The 19,962-nt window shown below is 36.9% G+C and overlaps 1 protein-coding gene across 4 annotated transcripts in view; it reads left to right on the top strand.

Annotated features, from left to right (window-relative positions):
- Window positions 1-19,962, top strand: part of SLC24A2 (solute carrier family 24 member 2) — a 112,499-nt gene that overhangs the window by 58,057 nt on the left and 34,480 nt on the right. For 3 of the 4 annotated variants that reach the window (XM_012577743.5, XM_002191994.7, XM_030259069.4), the window contains exon 5: window positions 15,272-15,322. The exons of the other annotated variant lie outside the window; for it this stretch is intronic. In XM_012577743.5, the coding sequence (XP_012433197.2) occupies window positions 15,272-15,322 (51 nt within the window). The remainder of the gene's footprint in view (window positions 1-15,271; window positions 15,323-19,962) is intronic. 4 annotated transcript variants of the gene reach the window in all.

Here is a 19,962-nt window from a genome sequence, read left to right as displayed (position 1 = left end):
AGTGACCAAAAACTATATATAGCACTTCACATGAGCATACATAACAGATTGAAGAGTACAAGAAAGCTAGAATTGTTGACTGGAGCACAAACTAAACCTAATGTAAATTGAGAATAATATAATCTCTCAGGTATTTTTCCATTGCTCAAGCTTATTTCACTTGTTTCCCATACATAGCTTGTTCAGTGTTCAGACCTGTCTACTTTTCTGCTGTAGTAAGCTTGCACTGTGTAGTGTGATCCAGAGGTTTTCCCCTTCACAACAGTGAAGGACAAAAGAGGTTTGAAATCTGAAATTCATCTTGAGAGAGATAAAAGCCGAACACTTCTGACAAACAGGTATTACTTATAATTAAGTTTGTCAAGTAACTCAATTCTGATTTTCATTATGTCAGTAAAACGACTGATACAATTGAAATGCTTGATTGATTGTGGATTGATAGAGATGTTTGCAATGTATAAGTCTTACTTAAATTAATCCAGTAACAATTTCTTCAGGGTTTTTTCGCATGTAGTGCTTCACTGCTTACAGATTCTTTCCTTTCCAAAGTCTTACATTTGTCCTGGAAGTAGTAGGCTTTAGAAAAACTGGGAATAGAAATATATTGTGGCCTTCAAGTAAGTGCAAGGCAGTAGCCATTTCATTATCTGGATGTTTCATTAAAACTAGCACACTGAGTTAAATTTACAAAGCAGAAAAAATCTACCTACATTTAAAGTAAACTCTGTATTTTAATGCAAAACTTCCATGAAGAAATGGACAAAAAACTGCTGGAAAATAGTCTATGTATGTGCAGATATTTGGTATATATATGTATGTGCAGATAAGTTGGTATATATAAAGAAGCCGGTATTTCAAGCTTTTGCTGACTTTACAGAATTCAAATTTTAGTTCATGAAAGCATGAAAGTGCAATTCATTCAATCACTTGTTTTTCCATTTGGAACTCTGGTTTTAGCTTGTTATAAACAGACTGTAGGAAAAGTCTGAGAAAAATGCATCCATGTTTCTGTCACGCATTGTTAACCTTTTCTGAGACACCACCTCATTTATACACAGGCATAGCTTTCAAGATCTTTTGCACAGCAGGCAGTTTGAAGGGCAAAGAGGAGTACTGGATATCTCCACTGAACACACTCATGTTGTTTTCAGAGATTTTAAGCTTTTGAATTTCTGTATTAATTATTCTGTATTCAGCTTATTCTGCAAACTTCCATGAAAGAAAAATTTCCTTTTGTATAAATACTGTGTCAGGTTGAAGCAGGTAATGCTAGTTAATACATGTGGATGTCATTGTATTTTAATCTTACATTCACTTAAAAACTGTGTGTGAAAATGGATGTGGGTACCTCCTGTATACAATATTAATTATCTGCTTGGATCTGTATGAATTTTACCGATCAAATTCTCCTCATCTTTTTGTGTTTTAATCTGTGTATAATGACATTGAAGAACCAAATTAGTGCATCATCTTTATTTTAAGAGTCTTTTACCACGCCAGCTAAGTAATTTTTAATTACTTACTTACTGATAGCATTTAATTATTACAAATTGAAATAAATAGTATTTATTAAAAGTGTCTGAGAAATCAGTCCTTTGCTTTATAAATCCATTATCTGGGAAGATGTAGAAATGTAAAGGAGTACCTGGTGCCTTCTCTGACCCATGTGGCTCTCTCCAATATACATGTCCTTTCCTCTACCAAAAAAAACTCAACAATTTTGATCTTTGTGTAAGCAAAGAAAAGCAGCTCTGCTGTACTCATGTAATGAATGATGATGGACCTGCTGCATGGCCTGTGAGGCTAAAGGGTTTCTTCCAAATAATTTGGTGCAAGTATGGATCAGACTCAAAGGAATAGCAGAAAGATGTTATAAATTTTTTTCATTCTTACTTTAGTCAGCCTAAATTTCCTCAGTATTTCTGCCAGATGATGACTTAGATCAATAGGTCAAAAACATTGCATCATTTGCTGAATTTGTTGGATGTGCAGAAAAAGAGCAGTTTATGAAAGCATTAAAAAGTACCACTCTGAAATAAAAAAAAGTTTGAAAGGTGTCTATCAAAGCTAACATATACATGAGGACTCTGGCAGCACCTGCACTTGTGCATGCTCCTTACATCTTCCTCCTCCTTGTCTCATTTCCTTTCTCTGGATTTATCTAGCATTTACTTCTTGGCCTTTCTCATACTGCACCGACCTTCTTTCAGTCTTCTTCCATAAGATGGCTTCTTCACTGCCTGCTGTCTCCCTGGACTGCTGGGTCCATTAGTCTGATCACTTCCTGATCAGACACCAGCAACATTGCAGCTGTTGCTGCCAAGTGTTTTTGGTGGCTGGAAGAGCGTGGCTAAAGTCTGTGCTTAATTCTTGAGGGCTTCTAGATCTAATATTGCCTTTAGAAGTTGCATTTCTAATTTTTGCACTGCTGCTGAGAGATCCAGCTTTTCTTTCTCTTTAAATCAGTAATAAAATTCACTGTAACATTCTTTTGAACAATTGCAAGGGAAACGGGGGCATGAGAAGGCACATTGCACTGTCATTTGGAGTTGTATTTTGCAAGGGGACAGAGAAGAAGTCCCATCTGCATCCTCTTGGTAGCAAAAGCTGTATAGAGTGCATAAACAGGCCATGTGACTGTTAAAGATCAGCTTGACCTACACACCATTATTACTGCATTAACATTCAGTGTATTTATAGAAAACCAGCTCATCAAATTTACTTCTGAATAATTCATTTGTGAAGTCAGAACCAACCTCTACTGCAACTGAAGGCATATTAAAAATGCGCTTGATTGCAAGTAGTATAACACGAAATGAGACAGTAAGATTTACTTCCCAAAGATGTGGATAAACAGAGTAGTCCCAATATATTATTACACACTTGTGAACCTGTCCTTCCTTTTCCCTTTTCACATTCATGTGGCTTTGTATGGCTTGTGGCTGTCTTGTGAAAGCCAACTTGCAAACTCTCCAGAATCAGTAGGCTTGCAAGGTGCTCAGCCCACCTCTGACAGATGAGTAATATCTGAGATCAGTGGGAGTTGATGAATATTTGGCTCTTTATATTCAGGCAGGTGTGCAGTCATGCTGTGGGTTTAACAGTCTAGACAAAGAAGGCTTCTCCCCTTCAAAATCTTGATCTCAGCATAAAGCTTCTAAGAAGATAAGAGTTCAGCCACTCTAGCAGGTGAATGTATAGGATGTTTGTTAATGAGACATGAACTTTATATTGCAGCTGAGACATCATTAAAAATATAAATATCTGTATGACATTAGGTATTTGTTTGCTTTTATCTTATTACAGAAATAATGACCTTGATAGACATAATTTCTTGAAGATTAAGATTAATGACTGCCTGTGTTTCTGGCTATCATCAACTCTCAGCCAGTCATTAATCCCCAGGAATTAATGACTATGCCATATTCGCTTCTGCTTAAGTGCTAGTCTTGCAGTCCAGCTGGTCTGTTCATAACAACATTACCTGTACGAATAAGGATGGCATCATCTCACCTGCTGTGTTGTTCAGGTCCCAATCCAAAATCCAAGCAAACTGAACATAAATCATGACAATCATTGAACATCTGTAGCTGTTTTCTTCTGAGTCCTGTACTTCAGTCCATGGACTTCTGAGTCCGTGTACTGATACCTTTGTCCTATTTTTGAAAGGGATATTCCTGAGTTATGAAAATGTAGGTTTTACAAAGATCTCATTAAATTTTTTAATAGAAGGTGGCTGTTGTTTTGCAGTGGGAGCAGGGCAAGAATAAGATGATAAGTACTTCTTATGAAAGTGTGCCATGAATAGTCATCCTACCTTCTCCCTACAAGCTGTAGGTTGCTGTAAAAATGATTCCTTCAGAAGTATGGAGGGAGCATTTTTTCTCTGTTGAACAGGGAAGATACCAGCACTGAAGTGAGGATTTACAGCATCACTACAGTCTGAGGCTGCATTGTTTTTCTTGAACAACTTTATCAAGATATAGGAAGAATGAGATATTTTCATTATCGCAGCACCCCTTTTCTGCCTGCTGATAAGGTGCCACAGGCCAGCAAAACATCTCCCACAAGTGAGAATTTAGCTAGTTGCTGACTTTCTTGCTCTGTGTGACAAGGCTATAACTCATATGCAAATGACACCCTCTGCATGAAAATGGGTGTGATATAAATCTCTGTCATGTCTTAGTCCCCAGTGAGAAGTAGGTCTCTTTGGCAATTTTCTCCTATTCCCATCTCTAGTCCTATTTCCAAAATGGAAAACTACAGGACGTACATCTGCAGAAAATGAATTGTTTATCTTATAAGCTGTACTTTTTTTTAAAGATATAAATATGGTACATATTATTGGTGAAAGAAGTAACCTTCTGTTATATAAAGCTGAGCTTACAATTCTGGCACTTCCTTCACTGAATGCAGAAAAATACAGTACTGTCACTCTTCTGCCAAAACAAAGAAAACCTGTATTCATACTTCTCAGGAAAATAAAGAACAATACTCAAAGTTTTTGACATAGTAGTGAATTATTTATAATGGCTTGGTAGATGCTGTTGTGCTCCTACATATTGGTCTTTAAAATTTTCCAACTTTTTCATTCACCACGAACTGTTGTGCTTTATTTGCTCCTGCTGTTTGGGTACTTTTCTGAGATGTCATTGAAACTGTCAGCTCACACAAAAGACATTTGACAGAGGTTGGGTAGCCTTTGCCTGGACAGTTACCCAGCAACCTCCCAGCTTTTTTCTCATTTTGCAAAAAACTCATGTTCTTACTCTTCTCATGGCCTAGGTGAGACGTGCCATCATGTCTGTGCTCATTGCCATTAGAGCTATTGCAAACCTTGTTTACCTGAAGCTATATCCTCAGAGAAGTAAGGCCAGGCAGTTCAGCTTACACCAGCTCATGGGTAATGCTCAGCTCCTGCATGGCTGAAGTAGCCTCAGCACTTCCACTTTCCTCATCTTCAGAATATGGATCTCAGAAATCTTTTTCAACCTTAACCATTATTTGATTCTGTTATGCAGCAGGACTTGAGTGCACTTCACAGAAGTACAGAATCAGACTCACAGAGTGAACTATGTTGGAAAAGACCTTTGAGATCATAGAGTCCAACCTGTGACCTCCTCATCAACTAAACCATGGCACTGAGTGCCACATCCAGCCTTTTTTTAAATACCTCCATGGACAGTGACTCCACCACCTCCCTGGGCAGTGGATTGGATTGGATTCCAGTGCCCAACCATTCTTTCAGTGAAGAAATTTTTCCTAACGTCTAGCCTAATCTTCTGGTGCAGCTTAAGACTGTGACTTCTCATTCTGTCAGTGGTTGTCTGGGAGAAGAGACCAACCCCCACCTGACTAAAGCCAACTTTCAGGAAGTTGGACAGAATGATATGGTCACCTCTGAGTCTCCTTTTCTCTAGGATAAACGACTCCAGCTCTCTCAACTGTTCTTTACAGGGCTTGTGCTCCAAGCCCCTCATTGCCCTCCTCTGGACATGCTCAAGCATCTCAGCATCCTTGCCAAACTGAGGGGCCCAGAACTGGACACAGCACTCAAGGTGTGGCCTCACCACTTCCTAGCACCATGCCAGAGAAGAAAGAAATACATATTAAGCACAAAAGTATTTCATTTAACATGAAGAAATATGCAAAAAAATTTATAAAAGTAATTTTGTTTGTTACTAATTGTCTCTGCTTTAAATCCTTCATCATTCTTGAGCATCCTTTAGGATGCCCATAGGCCTTCAAAAAAGCTGAACATCCTTCTTCTTGCACCCTCGTTCTTATTCAGCTTGTCCTTGTTTCCTCTTCTGTCTCATTAAGGAAACACAGTCCTCTGAGCAAAATGCTCAGATCGTTCTTGCTCTCTTCTCAGCTACAGATGAAAATGCTTGCAAGGGATTTCTGCCAGAGAAGATGGGGACTCCCTGCCAGGCTTGAATACATATTAGTTGCTATTAATTATAATACAGTGTTTTCTCTTTAATTCCTTCCCATGGTATTCCAGTGTGATGGTGGGAAACCAATGAAAAGGACAATTAGGCTAAGCTTCAAAGTGTAGTGTAGTGTCAGGCAGATGTCATACTCTTTTTATGTGTCTAGCTTTCACAAAAGTGACGTGATTTTTCTCGTTTAGGTTGAAAAGGACTTTTTGCATTATAGAATCCAGCTAGTCCAATCCCCCGCTCAAGTAGGATCAGCTTCAGCAGGTTGACTATGACAGCTTCCAGTCATTATTTTAAAATGTTCATAAATGGAGACTCCACGGTCTTTTTTGGAGACACATTTCAGTATTTGTTCATCATCCTACTAAGTGTCTGGATAGAATTTGCTGGATGACCATTTTAGGTGGTCTCCATTCACTCTTCCCCTATCAGTGGGCACTTCTGAAGGAAGTGTTGTTCCCTTATGTTCTTTCTGTCCCATCAAGTGCTTATATATGGGCATAAGATCTTCCTGAACCTTCTTTCCTTGAGGCTGAACAGTCCTAGCTCTCAGCCTCTCCTCTGATGAGAGGTGTTCCAGTCCCCTCATAATCTCTATGGCCCAATGCTGGACTGGTTCTATGTCTACGACTGCCCCGTACTGATGAGCCTGGGACTAGTCCCAGCACCCACTTATGTCTCATGAGCACTGGCAGAAACAAAATATCACCTCCTTCACCTGGTGGCAGTGCTCTCCCTACTGGAGCCCCCTAAAGGTGCTGTTGGTCACCTTCACTGCAGTGGCACTTATCTTGCTTTTGGTGCCATGACTCTCTACGCAGTCATTTGCAAGAAGAAAGCTTTTTCCTGGGTAAGTTTTTAAACAGCTAAATGAGACAGGTGAAGCAGTGAGGCACGTAATTTTCCAGCAAGGTCTTCTTTCACCTTTTGCTACATTTCAACTACAGTAGAGACCACCAGAATTGTGTTCCTAATTTAAATACCTGAGTTTCCATGAAAATGTACATTAAATGAGCATTTTAAAAGTATCTCTAACATCAAACCCGATAATGTCAGAGTAAACAACAGCATACGTAGAGTAGAAACCCTTATGGGTTACATGCAGCTAAGGGCATGTCTATTTAAATAGGCAGAGACAGTATTTTAGATAGCCTAGTTCATATCTGCCAGAAAGAGAGAAATTATATAGCTGTTTGCCCCAGTATTACTTAGGACTTCAAAGCCTAAAGTGGATTTGCAGTTGTATTTACAAACTTCCATGTAACACACAGAAGATATAAATGTCACTGGAACAGCTGTGGAACCTGAGCTGTCTATAAAAATGTGTGATTTTGGCATAGAGAAAAATGATGTATCGGGCTAGTGAAGAGAATTTTATTGTGAGTTTTTTGTTCCACTGATTTTTTTATATGTCAATCATAAATATATAGTGACGATCAAAGAAGTAGACATTCAAAGTCTAAATTATTTTACTGAGTGGATCTATTTAGCTTACATACAGTAACCATTTCATTCTTGTCATACTTTGGGGATGTAGGTCTTGCTTTTTCTAGGTAACAGAGGCTGCACTTCTATGACTTTAAGGGTGAGTGGGCTTGCAACTTTTATCCTACCCACAGATATTAAAAACTCACTGTGTTTTTGTTATAAATAACTTTGTGGGCAATGAAAGCCTTGCAGATTTCTCTCAGAAAGGGCAGTTCAGTGAGAAAATTCAGCTCTTTGTTAATGGTCTTCAACTCTGTAGCAGAAACTGTCAGATCTGCTTATCTTCAGAGATTCCCAAAACTCAGAGAAAAGGCACAACTCATAGTGGTGTTAGTTTCATTGAGAGGATTACTACTTACATAAAATTGAATCATAGGTTTCCCTTTAAAATCCATATTGATCTTTGTAGGTGGAAAATGTTAAATAAAGTAAATTTTCTGATGCCTCTTTAATTTAGTTTTGAATCAGAAATGTATACCTTGTGTTGGTTTTGCTGTCATTTTCTGCAACAATTTACTTCTGCGTGGCCTGTTTTGTTTTTTTTAACTGTAATCTACACAAGCTGTACATTTAAGGCAGAATTCTTGTTTCTCTTCTCTGTAATTTTTTCCAGCGTTGCCCTGTTCTTCAGACAGTGTATTCTTCTTGGGATTCCCTACAGAACTTAATGGCTTTAGCTTAATTTTAAGTTTCTTATTAACTCAGTATTTCTTTGTTAAAAACAAGAACAACAATGAACATAAGCAATGTATAAACCTGTTCAGGTCAGGGAATAGTAGAGTCTGTGAGGGGCTTTCCACTGAAGCTGAAAAGTGGGAGATTTCCTTTAGTATGGTTTGCACATAACTTCATCATCCACAGGTTGGTTGGATTTTGTGAGTGGCTAGTGAAAGGAAGGCATGCGGTCCTCTGTTATTCTCCTTAGATATGGTGGAAGGGAAAATAGCTGAATTTTTTTTCAGTTGGAGTTGTAGGTTTTCAGACCCTACAGTGTCTGACCCAACAGACACTCATGGAAATCCTGATCCCACTAGAATCCCACTAGTTGCTGAACTCCCAATATCATCCACAGAATGAGGTTTTCACTTCTACACCTTGAAATTCCTATTTTCATGAATATTTGGAAATGGTTTGAGGATAAATACCTTCTTTAACGTCAGCAGGAATTGTGTTTGATCCAGGACAAGTAAATTCTGTTGTATTGGTTGTCTTTTGGTGTTACTACATTACAGAGAATGCTTGGCACTTGTCTTCAAGAGTTGATGGCAGATGGGAAATGTTATGTTATGACAGAAGAAGAAACAAAGCTCTCAGGAATGAGCAATTTCATGCTTTTCTTTCATTTAAGTACAATAAAAGAGCCTAAAAATATCAAAATCTGTGTCTGATATGCAGTAGTAATTTAATTTACTTTCTACTCCATTGTACATGTGATTGACTGTCCCCTTAAAAACTTCTGCTCTTCAGCCCATATCAATTAAAACCCTGACAAATTTTCATTTATCACCACAAGGAGATTTGTTAGATGGTATGGACTAAAACCAGTGGATTTTCACTCTTAATTTTAAATGTTGCAGTAAGAGCAAAGTAATATGTAGATCTAAATTTGGATGTTGTCACTATCTTAAGCTGCCTAGAACTCTGCTGATATGATTTTAAAAATTCACACTCCAACTTGATAAAATTGCAATAAACCAATTATATAAAAGCAGACAACGCTAATAAAATTATTTTTACGGCAAAACCACCTAAAATAAAAAAAATCAGGGCGAGGACACATGAGGAGAGAGAACAGGAATAGAAGACTTGCAATTTAAAGAGATGAAAGATGGCCACATTTTACTAGAGCTCAGATGTACAAATTAATAAAATATTTAGTTACTCTCAACTACCAATTGCCAAGTACCTGAAAGACTTCCTTTATATTATTTTCTGTATTTGTTTAGGAGCATTAATAAAGCAGTACTGTTAGTAGTATAAGCAAAAAAATATGTAATTCTGAATTTCAGTGCAATTTTAAACTGTATTACTTATATCCAAAAGGGGTCTTTTTGTATTTTCCACAGAAACAGCTCAATGGAAAATCCTCCATTTTTGAAGGACTGGCAGCTGGGAAGCCCACAAGTGAATATGTAGTGTATAGCATCTGATTATCCAGATATAGTAGGAGAATAAGTATTTTGCTTTTTAAAAGAATATTTGTTTTCTGTCCTCTGCATTCTGCAATGATACTACATACTCCCACAGCAGCCCCAGTCTATCCCAGATGGGATATAATTACTCAGTAAGAAAGCTAAGAGGTTTCAGAAGTTTGTAAATGATAGGAGTCTGAAGATGAGATTCACTGAAAAAAAAAATATTTCAAATCATTCTTTCTTTTTAAAATTTACAATTCATAGTAACCTTCAGTTGATGGGATTTTTGTGTGTTTTTCCTTTAATAGTGTAAGTGAAAAGGCATTTTCTTTTGTTAAGGATCTCTTAGAGGTTATAACTAATTTTGAAACTGTAATGTCAATCTTCACTTGATCTTTCACAAGTTCTTAGCATCAAGAGATCTTTGTTCCTAATTTAGCATCATTGCTGAAACTAAATCCAACTTTGATTTGTTTGGATAGTCACTACAACTTTTCTAGAAAAGTTTTAAAGTGGCCTCCTTTTTCTGTTTTAGGATGAGACTGATCATCTGATTAAATTTTCTCAAAACCTTGACTTCTGGCAGAAAAACCAGTAAAGACATCCTTGTGCTCCTTGATGCTATCATAATAATTCCTCTAATTCCTTTGACCAATTTTTTAAAAAATGCAAGTAAAAAAAGCCTTGACACCTTCATGACTGTAGAAGTCAAACAAAAGATGTGTCTAGTAATTGTAATTGTGTAATTATACTGAAAATTATGGGGTTGCCATCAGTAATTTCTCTTTACCAGTTTTGATTTAGATAATAGATATATCAACTTTGAAGCTTTTCATGATCTTGGAGGAGTGTGACATGAATTCTCATACAAACACATTTTTTATGCAAAGAGAAAGTCTCATGCTTGTTGAAGAAATCTGCAGTGAGTCTCTTTCATTTGAGAGGCTGACTTTACATGAAGGGATACATTTCTGGTAAAAGTCAGAGTCTGACTCTTCCATGAAGAGATACATACCTTCAGTAATGCAGGTTGCTGTCTCCAAAATAGCTGTATGACTTATGAGTAGTTCTAGAAACTCTGAGACAGACTCATTTCTGGTCTTGGGTCAGCTGCAGTCTGTATCTGAGATCTTAGTCACCGGAGAGTGAAGAGAAATATTGGTTCTTCTTTTCTTCTATGGCAGCCTGGGGTTATACACTTGTAAGACAGAAATGAGTATTTCATCACAGACAGTATGTACTATACTTAGTGAGTGTAAAATAAACGGAGTTATTTGCTATCTTATTTAATAGGATAATAGAAGAGTTTGGTTGCTGTGGACATTTAAAGATCATCTAGTACAATCTCCCTGTGACAAGCAGGGACGTGTTCAACTAGTCAGGTTGCTCTGTACAGAGCCCTGTACATCTTGACTTTGAATATATCCAGGCATGGGGCATTTACCTTATCTCTCTGAACAACCTGGGCCATTGTTTCAACATCCTCCATATAAGGAATACCTTTCTTACGTCTAGTGTGAATCTACTTTCTTTCTACCACATTTGACCCCCTTTTTTTTTTTTTTGGTTTTTGTTTTTTTTTTTTTGTTTTGTTTTGTTTTGTTTTTTTTTTGCAGTTCTCCTTAAAATGACGGGCTGCTCTATGGTATTCTCAGAGCCTTTTCTTCTATATGCTGAACAGCCCAAATGTTCTCTTTTCATAGGAGCGGTGTTCCATCTCTCTAATCATCTTGGTGGCCCTTCTGTGGATTCTCTCTCACAGGTCCATGTCCTTCCTGAGCTGATGCAGCCCTGCAGGTGGGGTCTCAGCAGGGCAGAGCAGAGGGGCAGAACCCCCTCGCCATCGCTGCTGCCCACGCTGCTCTGGATGCAGCCCAGGACACGTTTGGCTTTCTGGGCTGTGAGTGCCCATGGCTGGGTCATGTCCAGCCTCTCACCCACAGCACCCCCAAGCACTTCTCCCCAGGGCTGCTTTGATCTGTTAATCCCACAGCCTGTGTTGGAACCAGGGGCTGCTCCAACACAGGTGCAGCACTTTGCACTTGGTCTTGTTAAACCTTATGAAATTCCCATTCCCATTTGTCCGGGTCCCTCTGAAGGACATCCTGATCCTGTCCTTCGTATGTGGCAGCTGCATCATTTAGCTTGTTGCTATCTTCAAACTTTCTGAGAATGTTCTTGATCTACCCTGTCAATGTAGTTGATGAAGATATTAAATAAGTTTGATTTCAGAGGGACACCACTTAATTGCCAGCATCCATCAGGACTCTGAGCAGTTGACCACTACCCTCTAAATACAACCATCTAGTAAATTTCTTCCCACTAACATAGATACATCTCTCTCCAGTTCAGTGAGAGGGAGCATGAGGGGATCTTACAGAAGTCCAGATAAATGACATTTGTAGCTCTTCCCTTGTCCACTGATGTAGTCACTTTATCATAGAAGGCCACTCAGTTTGTCAGGCAGGACTTTTCTCTTGGTGAAGCTATGCTTGGTGTCTTGAATGTAATTTGAAATCACAAATAACATAGCCCCAATAACCAACAGTATTTTTTTTTTTTGCTTTGATGTGGTGTGACACCTACACAGTAGAGAACAGTACATAGTAAGACAAATGTTGCTGTAATCCTTCAGGAATGTCAGTCAGAATACTAGGAACCTTCTGTTCTTTTCTGGTGTAAAAATATGCAGAAGGGAACAAATTAATTCAGTGACTGTGTAACTGCTGGGGATCAACTGTTAAGCTGCCTTTCTGTATCCTCTTTGTTTCATGTGACTAGCAGGGATGCAGGTACTGGCTGCCATCCAGCCTATCTACTATGACCTCACCATGGGAATTGCATAGCATGTTCACAAAAATGGAATTGTCAAATTTTAATTGTATTGAATTTGGGGATAATTTTTCAAGTACCCCTTTCAATTCCATTTCAAACAAGTTTACTTCTAAAGCTGTGAAATTTTTCCAATACAATATCTTTTTTTTCTGAAAAGTACTTCATTTTTTGTTTACTCAAAAGTTATATTAAACAGGGTATATCTTGGTATAACGGAGAATTCAAAAACAAACTCAAAGAGCAGATTTAGTCCAAATTTTACAGCAGAAGTACCATATATTGGAGGCAGACTATGTAGAGACAGATCTGTCATGCTGCTAAGCAGCACTGACCTAAGTAATCTTAAAGCCCTCAAATATAATTCATGTGAATACATGCAGCTGATGATTTCTGGGATCATTGAAGTGCATTGCAGTCACTGGGCTGATGATTGGATAAAGTGTTCCACCCTGGGTATAGGACTATAAGCTTTGGAGAACATAATCTCACCAGCAAGATTGAAGTTTTCCTGGAAATAATTTTGCTAACTGAGGGAATTAGCCTAGTATAATCCATGGTGTGTTGAATTGCTGGAAATTCCCAGAACATGATTATTATCAGCGTCATTCACTGTCATGCATCACCCTGTTTCTCTTCTTTTTTGGTCTCTGTAAGGTCAGATTGACCCTTTTATTCTTTAATATTTATCTTTTATCTCTCACTTCAGATGGGAAGTAAATAGATTTAAATGGGATTGCCAGTGTATGAAATGTCCTGCCTTGCTGCCACCCCATTTTTTTGTTTTTTTGTTTTGAGATTTAGGATTCACAGTTGTTGGTTTCCTCTGAAATCTCTTCTGCTTAATCTGCTCAGTCAGAAGCCTCATGCTATTCTGTTAATTCTGAATTTTGTTGCTATGGTGCAATGCTCTTCTCAGCTTCATTTATGCAGTCCCTCTCTACCAACATTTTGCTCTCCATGTGCCTCCGTTTCCTTATTTACTCTTATACTCCTTTTGGCAGGCTCTTTCTGGCATGTGTGTTCCAGTCCTGTCCTCAATCTCCAGTGAATGCCTCACTAGCAAAGCAGACCCCAGACACATGAAGGCAAAGATCAGTGAGAATAAGTACAAGCAAAGGCTTGTAGAATCTGCCCGTAGAATCTGCCCATAGAATCAGCAAATATTAACCCTAATTAAATAAGACAAGTAGTTCTAAATGCTGTATATAGGGGCATCTATATTGAAGTTTTTGGGAGCTCTTTCCAGGTAAGGAAATTGAATCTTTAGAACTAAAATTAGGATGCTAGAACAATAGCTTCTTATATATACTAGCAGCTACAAAGGTTTTGTTGCAAGACTAAGAAGATTTTTACAAAACAGTATATGCATTCTTTCTTGCTGTAAAACAATATACTAAATTCTTTCTTTAAAATACATTTTTCTTTGCTTTAAGAGAGAATGTCCTATTTTATTTGGCTTACTTATGGGCAAGTAGACACATTGTACTAGCAAGAATATATCAATGCTTGTAAGTTTCTTTATAATATGCCTATGAAAAATCAGTACAATCTAATCATACTTACTAAAAAACACCAATTATAATATCCTGTATATTTTGGTTACATGGCGTAAGGCATTCGCCATCTCTGAAAATGGTGTAAGGTTCCTTTTTTTTATTTTCAAAATGCATCTTTCAAAGTGTCAGATTTGATATCATCAAAGTATATTACAGTTAAAACTAATAGCCATGTCTCTACTGAAATTCACCTTTGTGAAAAATTGTTGAAAAATCATCACATATCATCAAAAACCAAAATAATTTGATATCATTTTTGCATTTAATTGCTTAAGCTGTTTCATAAATGTGAAAAAGAATATTTGCAAAGAAAAAAGCATCATCAAACTGTTAAGTATCCATTTTTTAGTAGTTACATTCTGTCAAAGATTGGATGCTCAGAAACTCAGTTGCAATACTTTTCATAAAAGTGATGAGTGGTTATCCACAAATTCCTCAGCTAGAACATTTATAATTTCATCCTTAGGTTTAATTTTTAATTGTCCTGTTTTGTAGGTTTATTTTAATTATTGTATTTATACATACAATAAGATAAATGCCAAATGTTTAGGAAAAATCACTTCAAGAAAAGTAGTGTAAAGCCACATCTGGAATAAAAAGGTGATTTCATGCAAGATTCTATCACACAGAAACAAATAGTAATAGCACTACAGACCTGGAGACCTCTTCATTCCATTCTTTTTGCTGCCTTGATAGAATATAGAAATGCAATACTATAGATGTAATGATCTAATTAATTTAGGTGTCATATCACCTGATGAAGCAAGTAACTTTTTTTATGTTTTCACAAGTGACAAGAAAGTGGATAAATTATGTAGCCCCTCTAAAGCCTGTCAACAACAGCACTGGTATCAAAACAGTGTTTGGGAGACATTACTATGAACAGTTCCTAAAATTAAGTGTTCTGAGACTATTTTGTTTAATTTGGATACAGAAGTATTTGAATATCTGACCTGGGGAATGATAAATGAGCTTAGTTTGCAAAACTACCACTGTTCAGGTACTCTCGAGGTTTATTATCTTTTCCCAAATGTAAAGGCACTAAATTGGCAAGAAACTTGAAAAGGCTAAATTTTGTATTTCAGTGCTTCTCCTACATCTCACTTCAGCAAGTTTAACACTTTAGCTAAAGTCAATGACTTGTGAAATTTTGGAGGGGGAAAGCAGTGCCATTTCTGTATCTGTGTTTCGTTGTCCTGGAAAATGTTTTGCATAATCACTGTTCCAGTTTATGAAGCACATGCAAAAACATGTACATTTCTTGAATGTCTGCTGGTTCCTTATCTCTGTGTCTTTTACTGTGATGTTATAGAGCTTGGATCATATGGAAACCTAAAATATTATGACACAATGACTGAAGAAGGTAAGAAATATTTTAGAATTGTTTGTATGAGCTTTTTTTGAAGCCCTCTGAGTGCCTTTTTTGTGTTTACATTTTCCTTTGTTTTTCTTGGTCCTATTTTCATTTTCTCCGTTTTTGAATAACTCATTTTTGCATGTGTTTATTGGTGGCTCAATCAGTTACGATTCTTTTTTCAAGTCTTTGTTTTCAACATTTCAGTTCTGCTATTTCAGGTAAGAAAATACAATGGGATGCTTTTAGCAAAGAACATATGGAAAACCATACTTGCAAATTATATGGCACAGTATAACATAGATTGTAGGTGCTTATTTGATGCCATGTTTTACAATGCATTCAAGAAGAGGAATTAATTTATGGATTTTCAAATCACTTAGAACAATTGATAAATGACTTCAGTTTACTGCATTTTTGAAAAGAAATTAATAACCTTTAAAACTAGACATGTTTATTCCTGGAGTATTAATTGTATGCTTGATTGCAGTGCAAAAAAAATTGCAGTTTGAAGCCCACATTCTAGCAATACAAGAAGGAAGTAATTAGGGCCTGAATCAGGGCTCAGTGAAATCTCAGGAAATTTTTCTGCTGATTCAAAAGCACTGCAGTTCTATCATACTAATTCAGGAAAGCAGTTAACTCTGTACTAAATTTCCAGCACATGCTTTTTGTCCTAGTGCGGTCAGCATTTCTACAAGTCGGAATTATCCCTGAACTCAGACCTGATTGTCTGTAGGATTGAGGCCTCTTGTCTATCCCTCTGATTATAATGCCAGATAGGTGTTTTCATTATGTTAAGTTTAGAGATTAGCAGCATGTTTGGGGATGGGGTAAATATTGAGGACTCTAGAAAAGTTAGCCGCCTATTCCTACTTGTTTTTAATCTTGGGAATTTAAGACAAATGCTGTAATTCTCTCTTTTTAAAAACACAATTGCTTTCCAGTGTTGAGTAATCTTGAAGATTTTAAGAGAATCTTCATTGCATTACTTACTCATGATCATTCCTCAGGGAGGACAGAAAGTGATAATGCCTGTTTCCCTCTTTCTGTATCTGCTGTTGATACACCAATATAACCATCCGGTTCTGGGGCTGGCTGTGGGAGGTGGTTCCATGCACCTTTGCACCACATGTTGGAAGATGCTCTTTTCCTCTGTGGCAGGCCTGAACTTGTAGAATGGTCTTGCCTCACTGCTCTCCATTGCCCAGATTAAGCATCTGCTTCACAAGGGTGGTACCAATATAAGAAAATATGTCTGAAAGTCGATTTTAACAGGCAAATAGTGGTGTCTATGTTGTTTAAATAGACACCAAGAGCCTGTAAGGAGACATTACCCTGGGCCACTCAGCTATGGCTACCAGAAATAAAGCTTTTGTGGTATGTCTTATCTCAGTCTTCATTACAATCAAGATAAAAAAGTAATTTCTCATTGTAGCCTTAAACCTGGGTATGTTAAGGGTTTTATTTTTATTATAAATAAAAAATAAATATCTATTATTTCAAAAGTAGCCTTCTGAGATTCATAAATACCCTATTGACATCTAAATGTAGTTATTTGTAGGGAAACACCGGTTGCAATACAACACATACATATATGTATATTATTCCTGTGCCTATGCAGAATTAATGCTTTTAATATTCAGTGTCACCTCAGCATGCATTTCTCATGAATCAATAATTCAGGACCATACCATAGCAACAGGAACAATTCAGTAGCAGAAATAAGAAGGAAACTCTTTGTCTTTAGAAGCACTAAAACTGACAAGAGTCTATGGTGCAGTTTGCCTTCTCAAATAGAACCATCATCATTTTCACTATTCTTTCACAAGGCAAGTAATGATTAGTGTGTCTCAGAAGTTGTATTTTGATCAAAGTGTACTATATTTTCAGCTTTGTGTTTGGATTTTCAGAAGTTTAGCTGCTATCACACTTACTTGCATTACCCATTTACTTCTTTCTCTTTCTTTTTTTGACTGAGATTTTTGTACCTTTTGCACAGCAACTTAGTCACAGGAATACATAAATCCAGTTACAAAACCATTGATTTTTTGTAACATCCTTATGTCCAGTCCTTAAGCCTGGAGTGTAGATATGGAATATTTTTTTCAGTTCTCCAGTGAAGAAACTCAGGTGCATTTATTCTTCCTGCTGCATCAGAAGAGTCATGGACAAGAATTAATGGTTAAGCTATAATACACAATTATATTTAGCCTAATGGCCAGAGAGCCATTGTGCTCCATATATTAGAAACTGATTTCTATTGTTTTGACCATTTCTCTTTGGTCTGAAAGTGACTTTAAATTAATTTTAGATTAACTGAGAGAGTAAATGTGGCCCACAAGATGAGAAGAAACCCATGCTCTGATCTTGTGCTCCACCAATAGTCTATAACATGACAAAATTGCATGTGTTTTCATTTGATACTTCTGCTTGATCTTAAAGAAGAAAGCATGTAAGGTGGATTTCTGGATTTAGATTGGTAGTGGCTCACTAATTATCTTTCACATCAGGTCATGAGCAGAATTACTAAGTACAGTTCAGAGTGCTCAACAGCCACAGATTTGACATGTTCAGACTCATGAAAGCTTGGCTATAGCTACGTAGATGCAGTAATATTCCTTTGATCTCAGACTGAAAACAAGGCAAGTGGTAGAGTCTTAAATTTTTTAAATTAGTGAATTTCTGAATAACTGTTTTCACATCAAATCAGATGTTTTTCTGAGCCAGGTAGCCTGTACACTGCAATTTAGTTTGTTGATAAAGGATTGGCTTTCTAATACATCCCTTATCAAGAGGAGAATGTCTGCCAGCTAATGCCAGCTGGAGTTAGTCGTGCAGATCAACGCATATCTACATTATGCCATACTGATTTGTTTGTATCTATTCAAACAAAAAACAATGTAGTTTTAAGCTACCTTGGTAATCATCTGGCCTTGATCAGCTCTTCCTTCCGTTTCAAACTATAATAAGCTGCCAAATCTGTTGGAGTTTAGTGAACCTAGATTAAGAATTTTCTATAGCGATCTGTCCTATTTTAGGTCCATGGAAGCAAGCATTGTCATTCATCTGAACTCTCATTATACCGCCTGTTGTGAAAAGCTCTGTTGCATAGTCAAACCATAGTACATAGGACTGTTCCAGAGGAAACAGAGGCACCTACCTTCTAGAAATAAGAACAGTGACATAAGATTCCTATGCTTGCTGTATTTAATGACTCCATCATTTCACCTAGAGATAAGAAAAAAGACATAAGAGAAGATCTGTGCCTAAGATTGACCTTAGTGGTTTTCTGAAAATTGGAATTACTTAGATACATCCTCAGCTGGTCCTTTTTCTTGGTGGCTCTGTGCTTCCCCTTCAGTGAACAAGTTTTGGTTTGGTTTAAAGGAGGAAAAGGGTAGAGAAAAGGAGGGAGGGTGGGAGAGGGAGAGGGAGCATTGCTCTGCTGTCTTTTCTACATTTCAGTGTCTTCATGCAGGCGAGTGCTACTGCTTTTGTCAGTTTCATGTTTTTGATAGTTAATAATGTTTTTTAATAATTTCCTTGCACTTTTGTTACCTACATTGAGTGAATCTAATCGAAGGAAATGATGTAAAACAATGTAAACTGAATTGTGCATCTACTGAGAAATAACAATAAATCAAAATACATTTTCCATTTCAAATGTTGATTTTAACTTACATGACAGTGACTTACAACTGTGGAACAGTCTCCCGAATTAAATGGTGTAACTTAAAATTGTTAAAAGTCAGTTTCAGAAATTCTTTCTAAAGATACTTGGAGGCTTTTGTAAATGTGGAAAAAAAATGAAGGACACATTCCATTTAACTAATCTAAACCAGTGTGAATCTCTGTGAAGATATTTTCTTTTCAGTTCTATAGTGGTCATGCTTCTCTGTTAAGAAAACCTACACAGTTTCACTCTGTCTCAAATAAAATACCAGAATATCCTTAGGTTCTTCATCATTTTAATTAATCTCTAAAACTGGATCTTTAATTGAAAGGTCTTATGCCGTCTTGGAATAGGTGGAGACATGGATGGCTCCACATATATTTTTCAGAAATGTGTCAGCTGCATCATTTTCATCGCTTGCGTAAAATACCTTTCTATATGTGGCATCACAAGCTGAATTCTCAAACATATAAAGATGACTTGGAATCTGAAAGATAGCACAATCCTTTAGGAAACTGAAACTATATCAGGCATATTTTAATATCTACTTACTCTTCTGGGTAAGCAGTTTTAAATGCCCCTACTCTTTCAAAAGAAGTTAGGAACCACCATGACTCAGCATTTCAGCCTAAAATATTTGGGGATATGATCAGTATTTTTTCTAGGTTTTTTTCTCTTTTAACTGCTATCCCAAAAAATTCTTGTTCTTTCTCTCACTCCCTCTAATTCTTTGTTACTTCTTCCCTTCTAACTAGAATCTCTGCCTCTTATCCTGTGCAGTGAAATAATGAGATGCCTTCTTATTTATGATTGTATTCTATGCTTAAATACTATTCTGCAGGTGTTTAATTCTGTGTGACAAAAAAGATAATGTTTATAAAATATTGTGGATTGCTAATTTTGATTTTTTTTTGGAGCATGATGTGTTTGTGAAAAGATAGGGACTGCAGAAAGAATAGTATGGCTTATTAAA

Source organism: Taeniopygia guttata, chromosome Z (genome assembly GCF_048771995.1).
Source record: "Taeniopygia guttata chromosome Z, bTaeGut7.mat, whole genome shotgun sequence".
Taxonomy (NCBI): Eukaryota; Metazoa; Chordata; class Aves; order Passeriformes; family Estrildidae; genus Taeniopygia; species Taeniopygia guttata.
The sequence above is the reverse complement of the archived record's forward strand: the minus strand, read 5'-3'. Positions and strand labels throughout refer to the sequence as shown.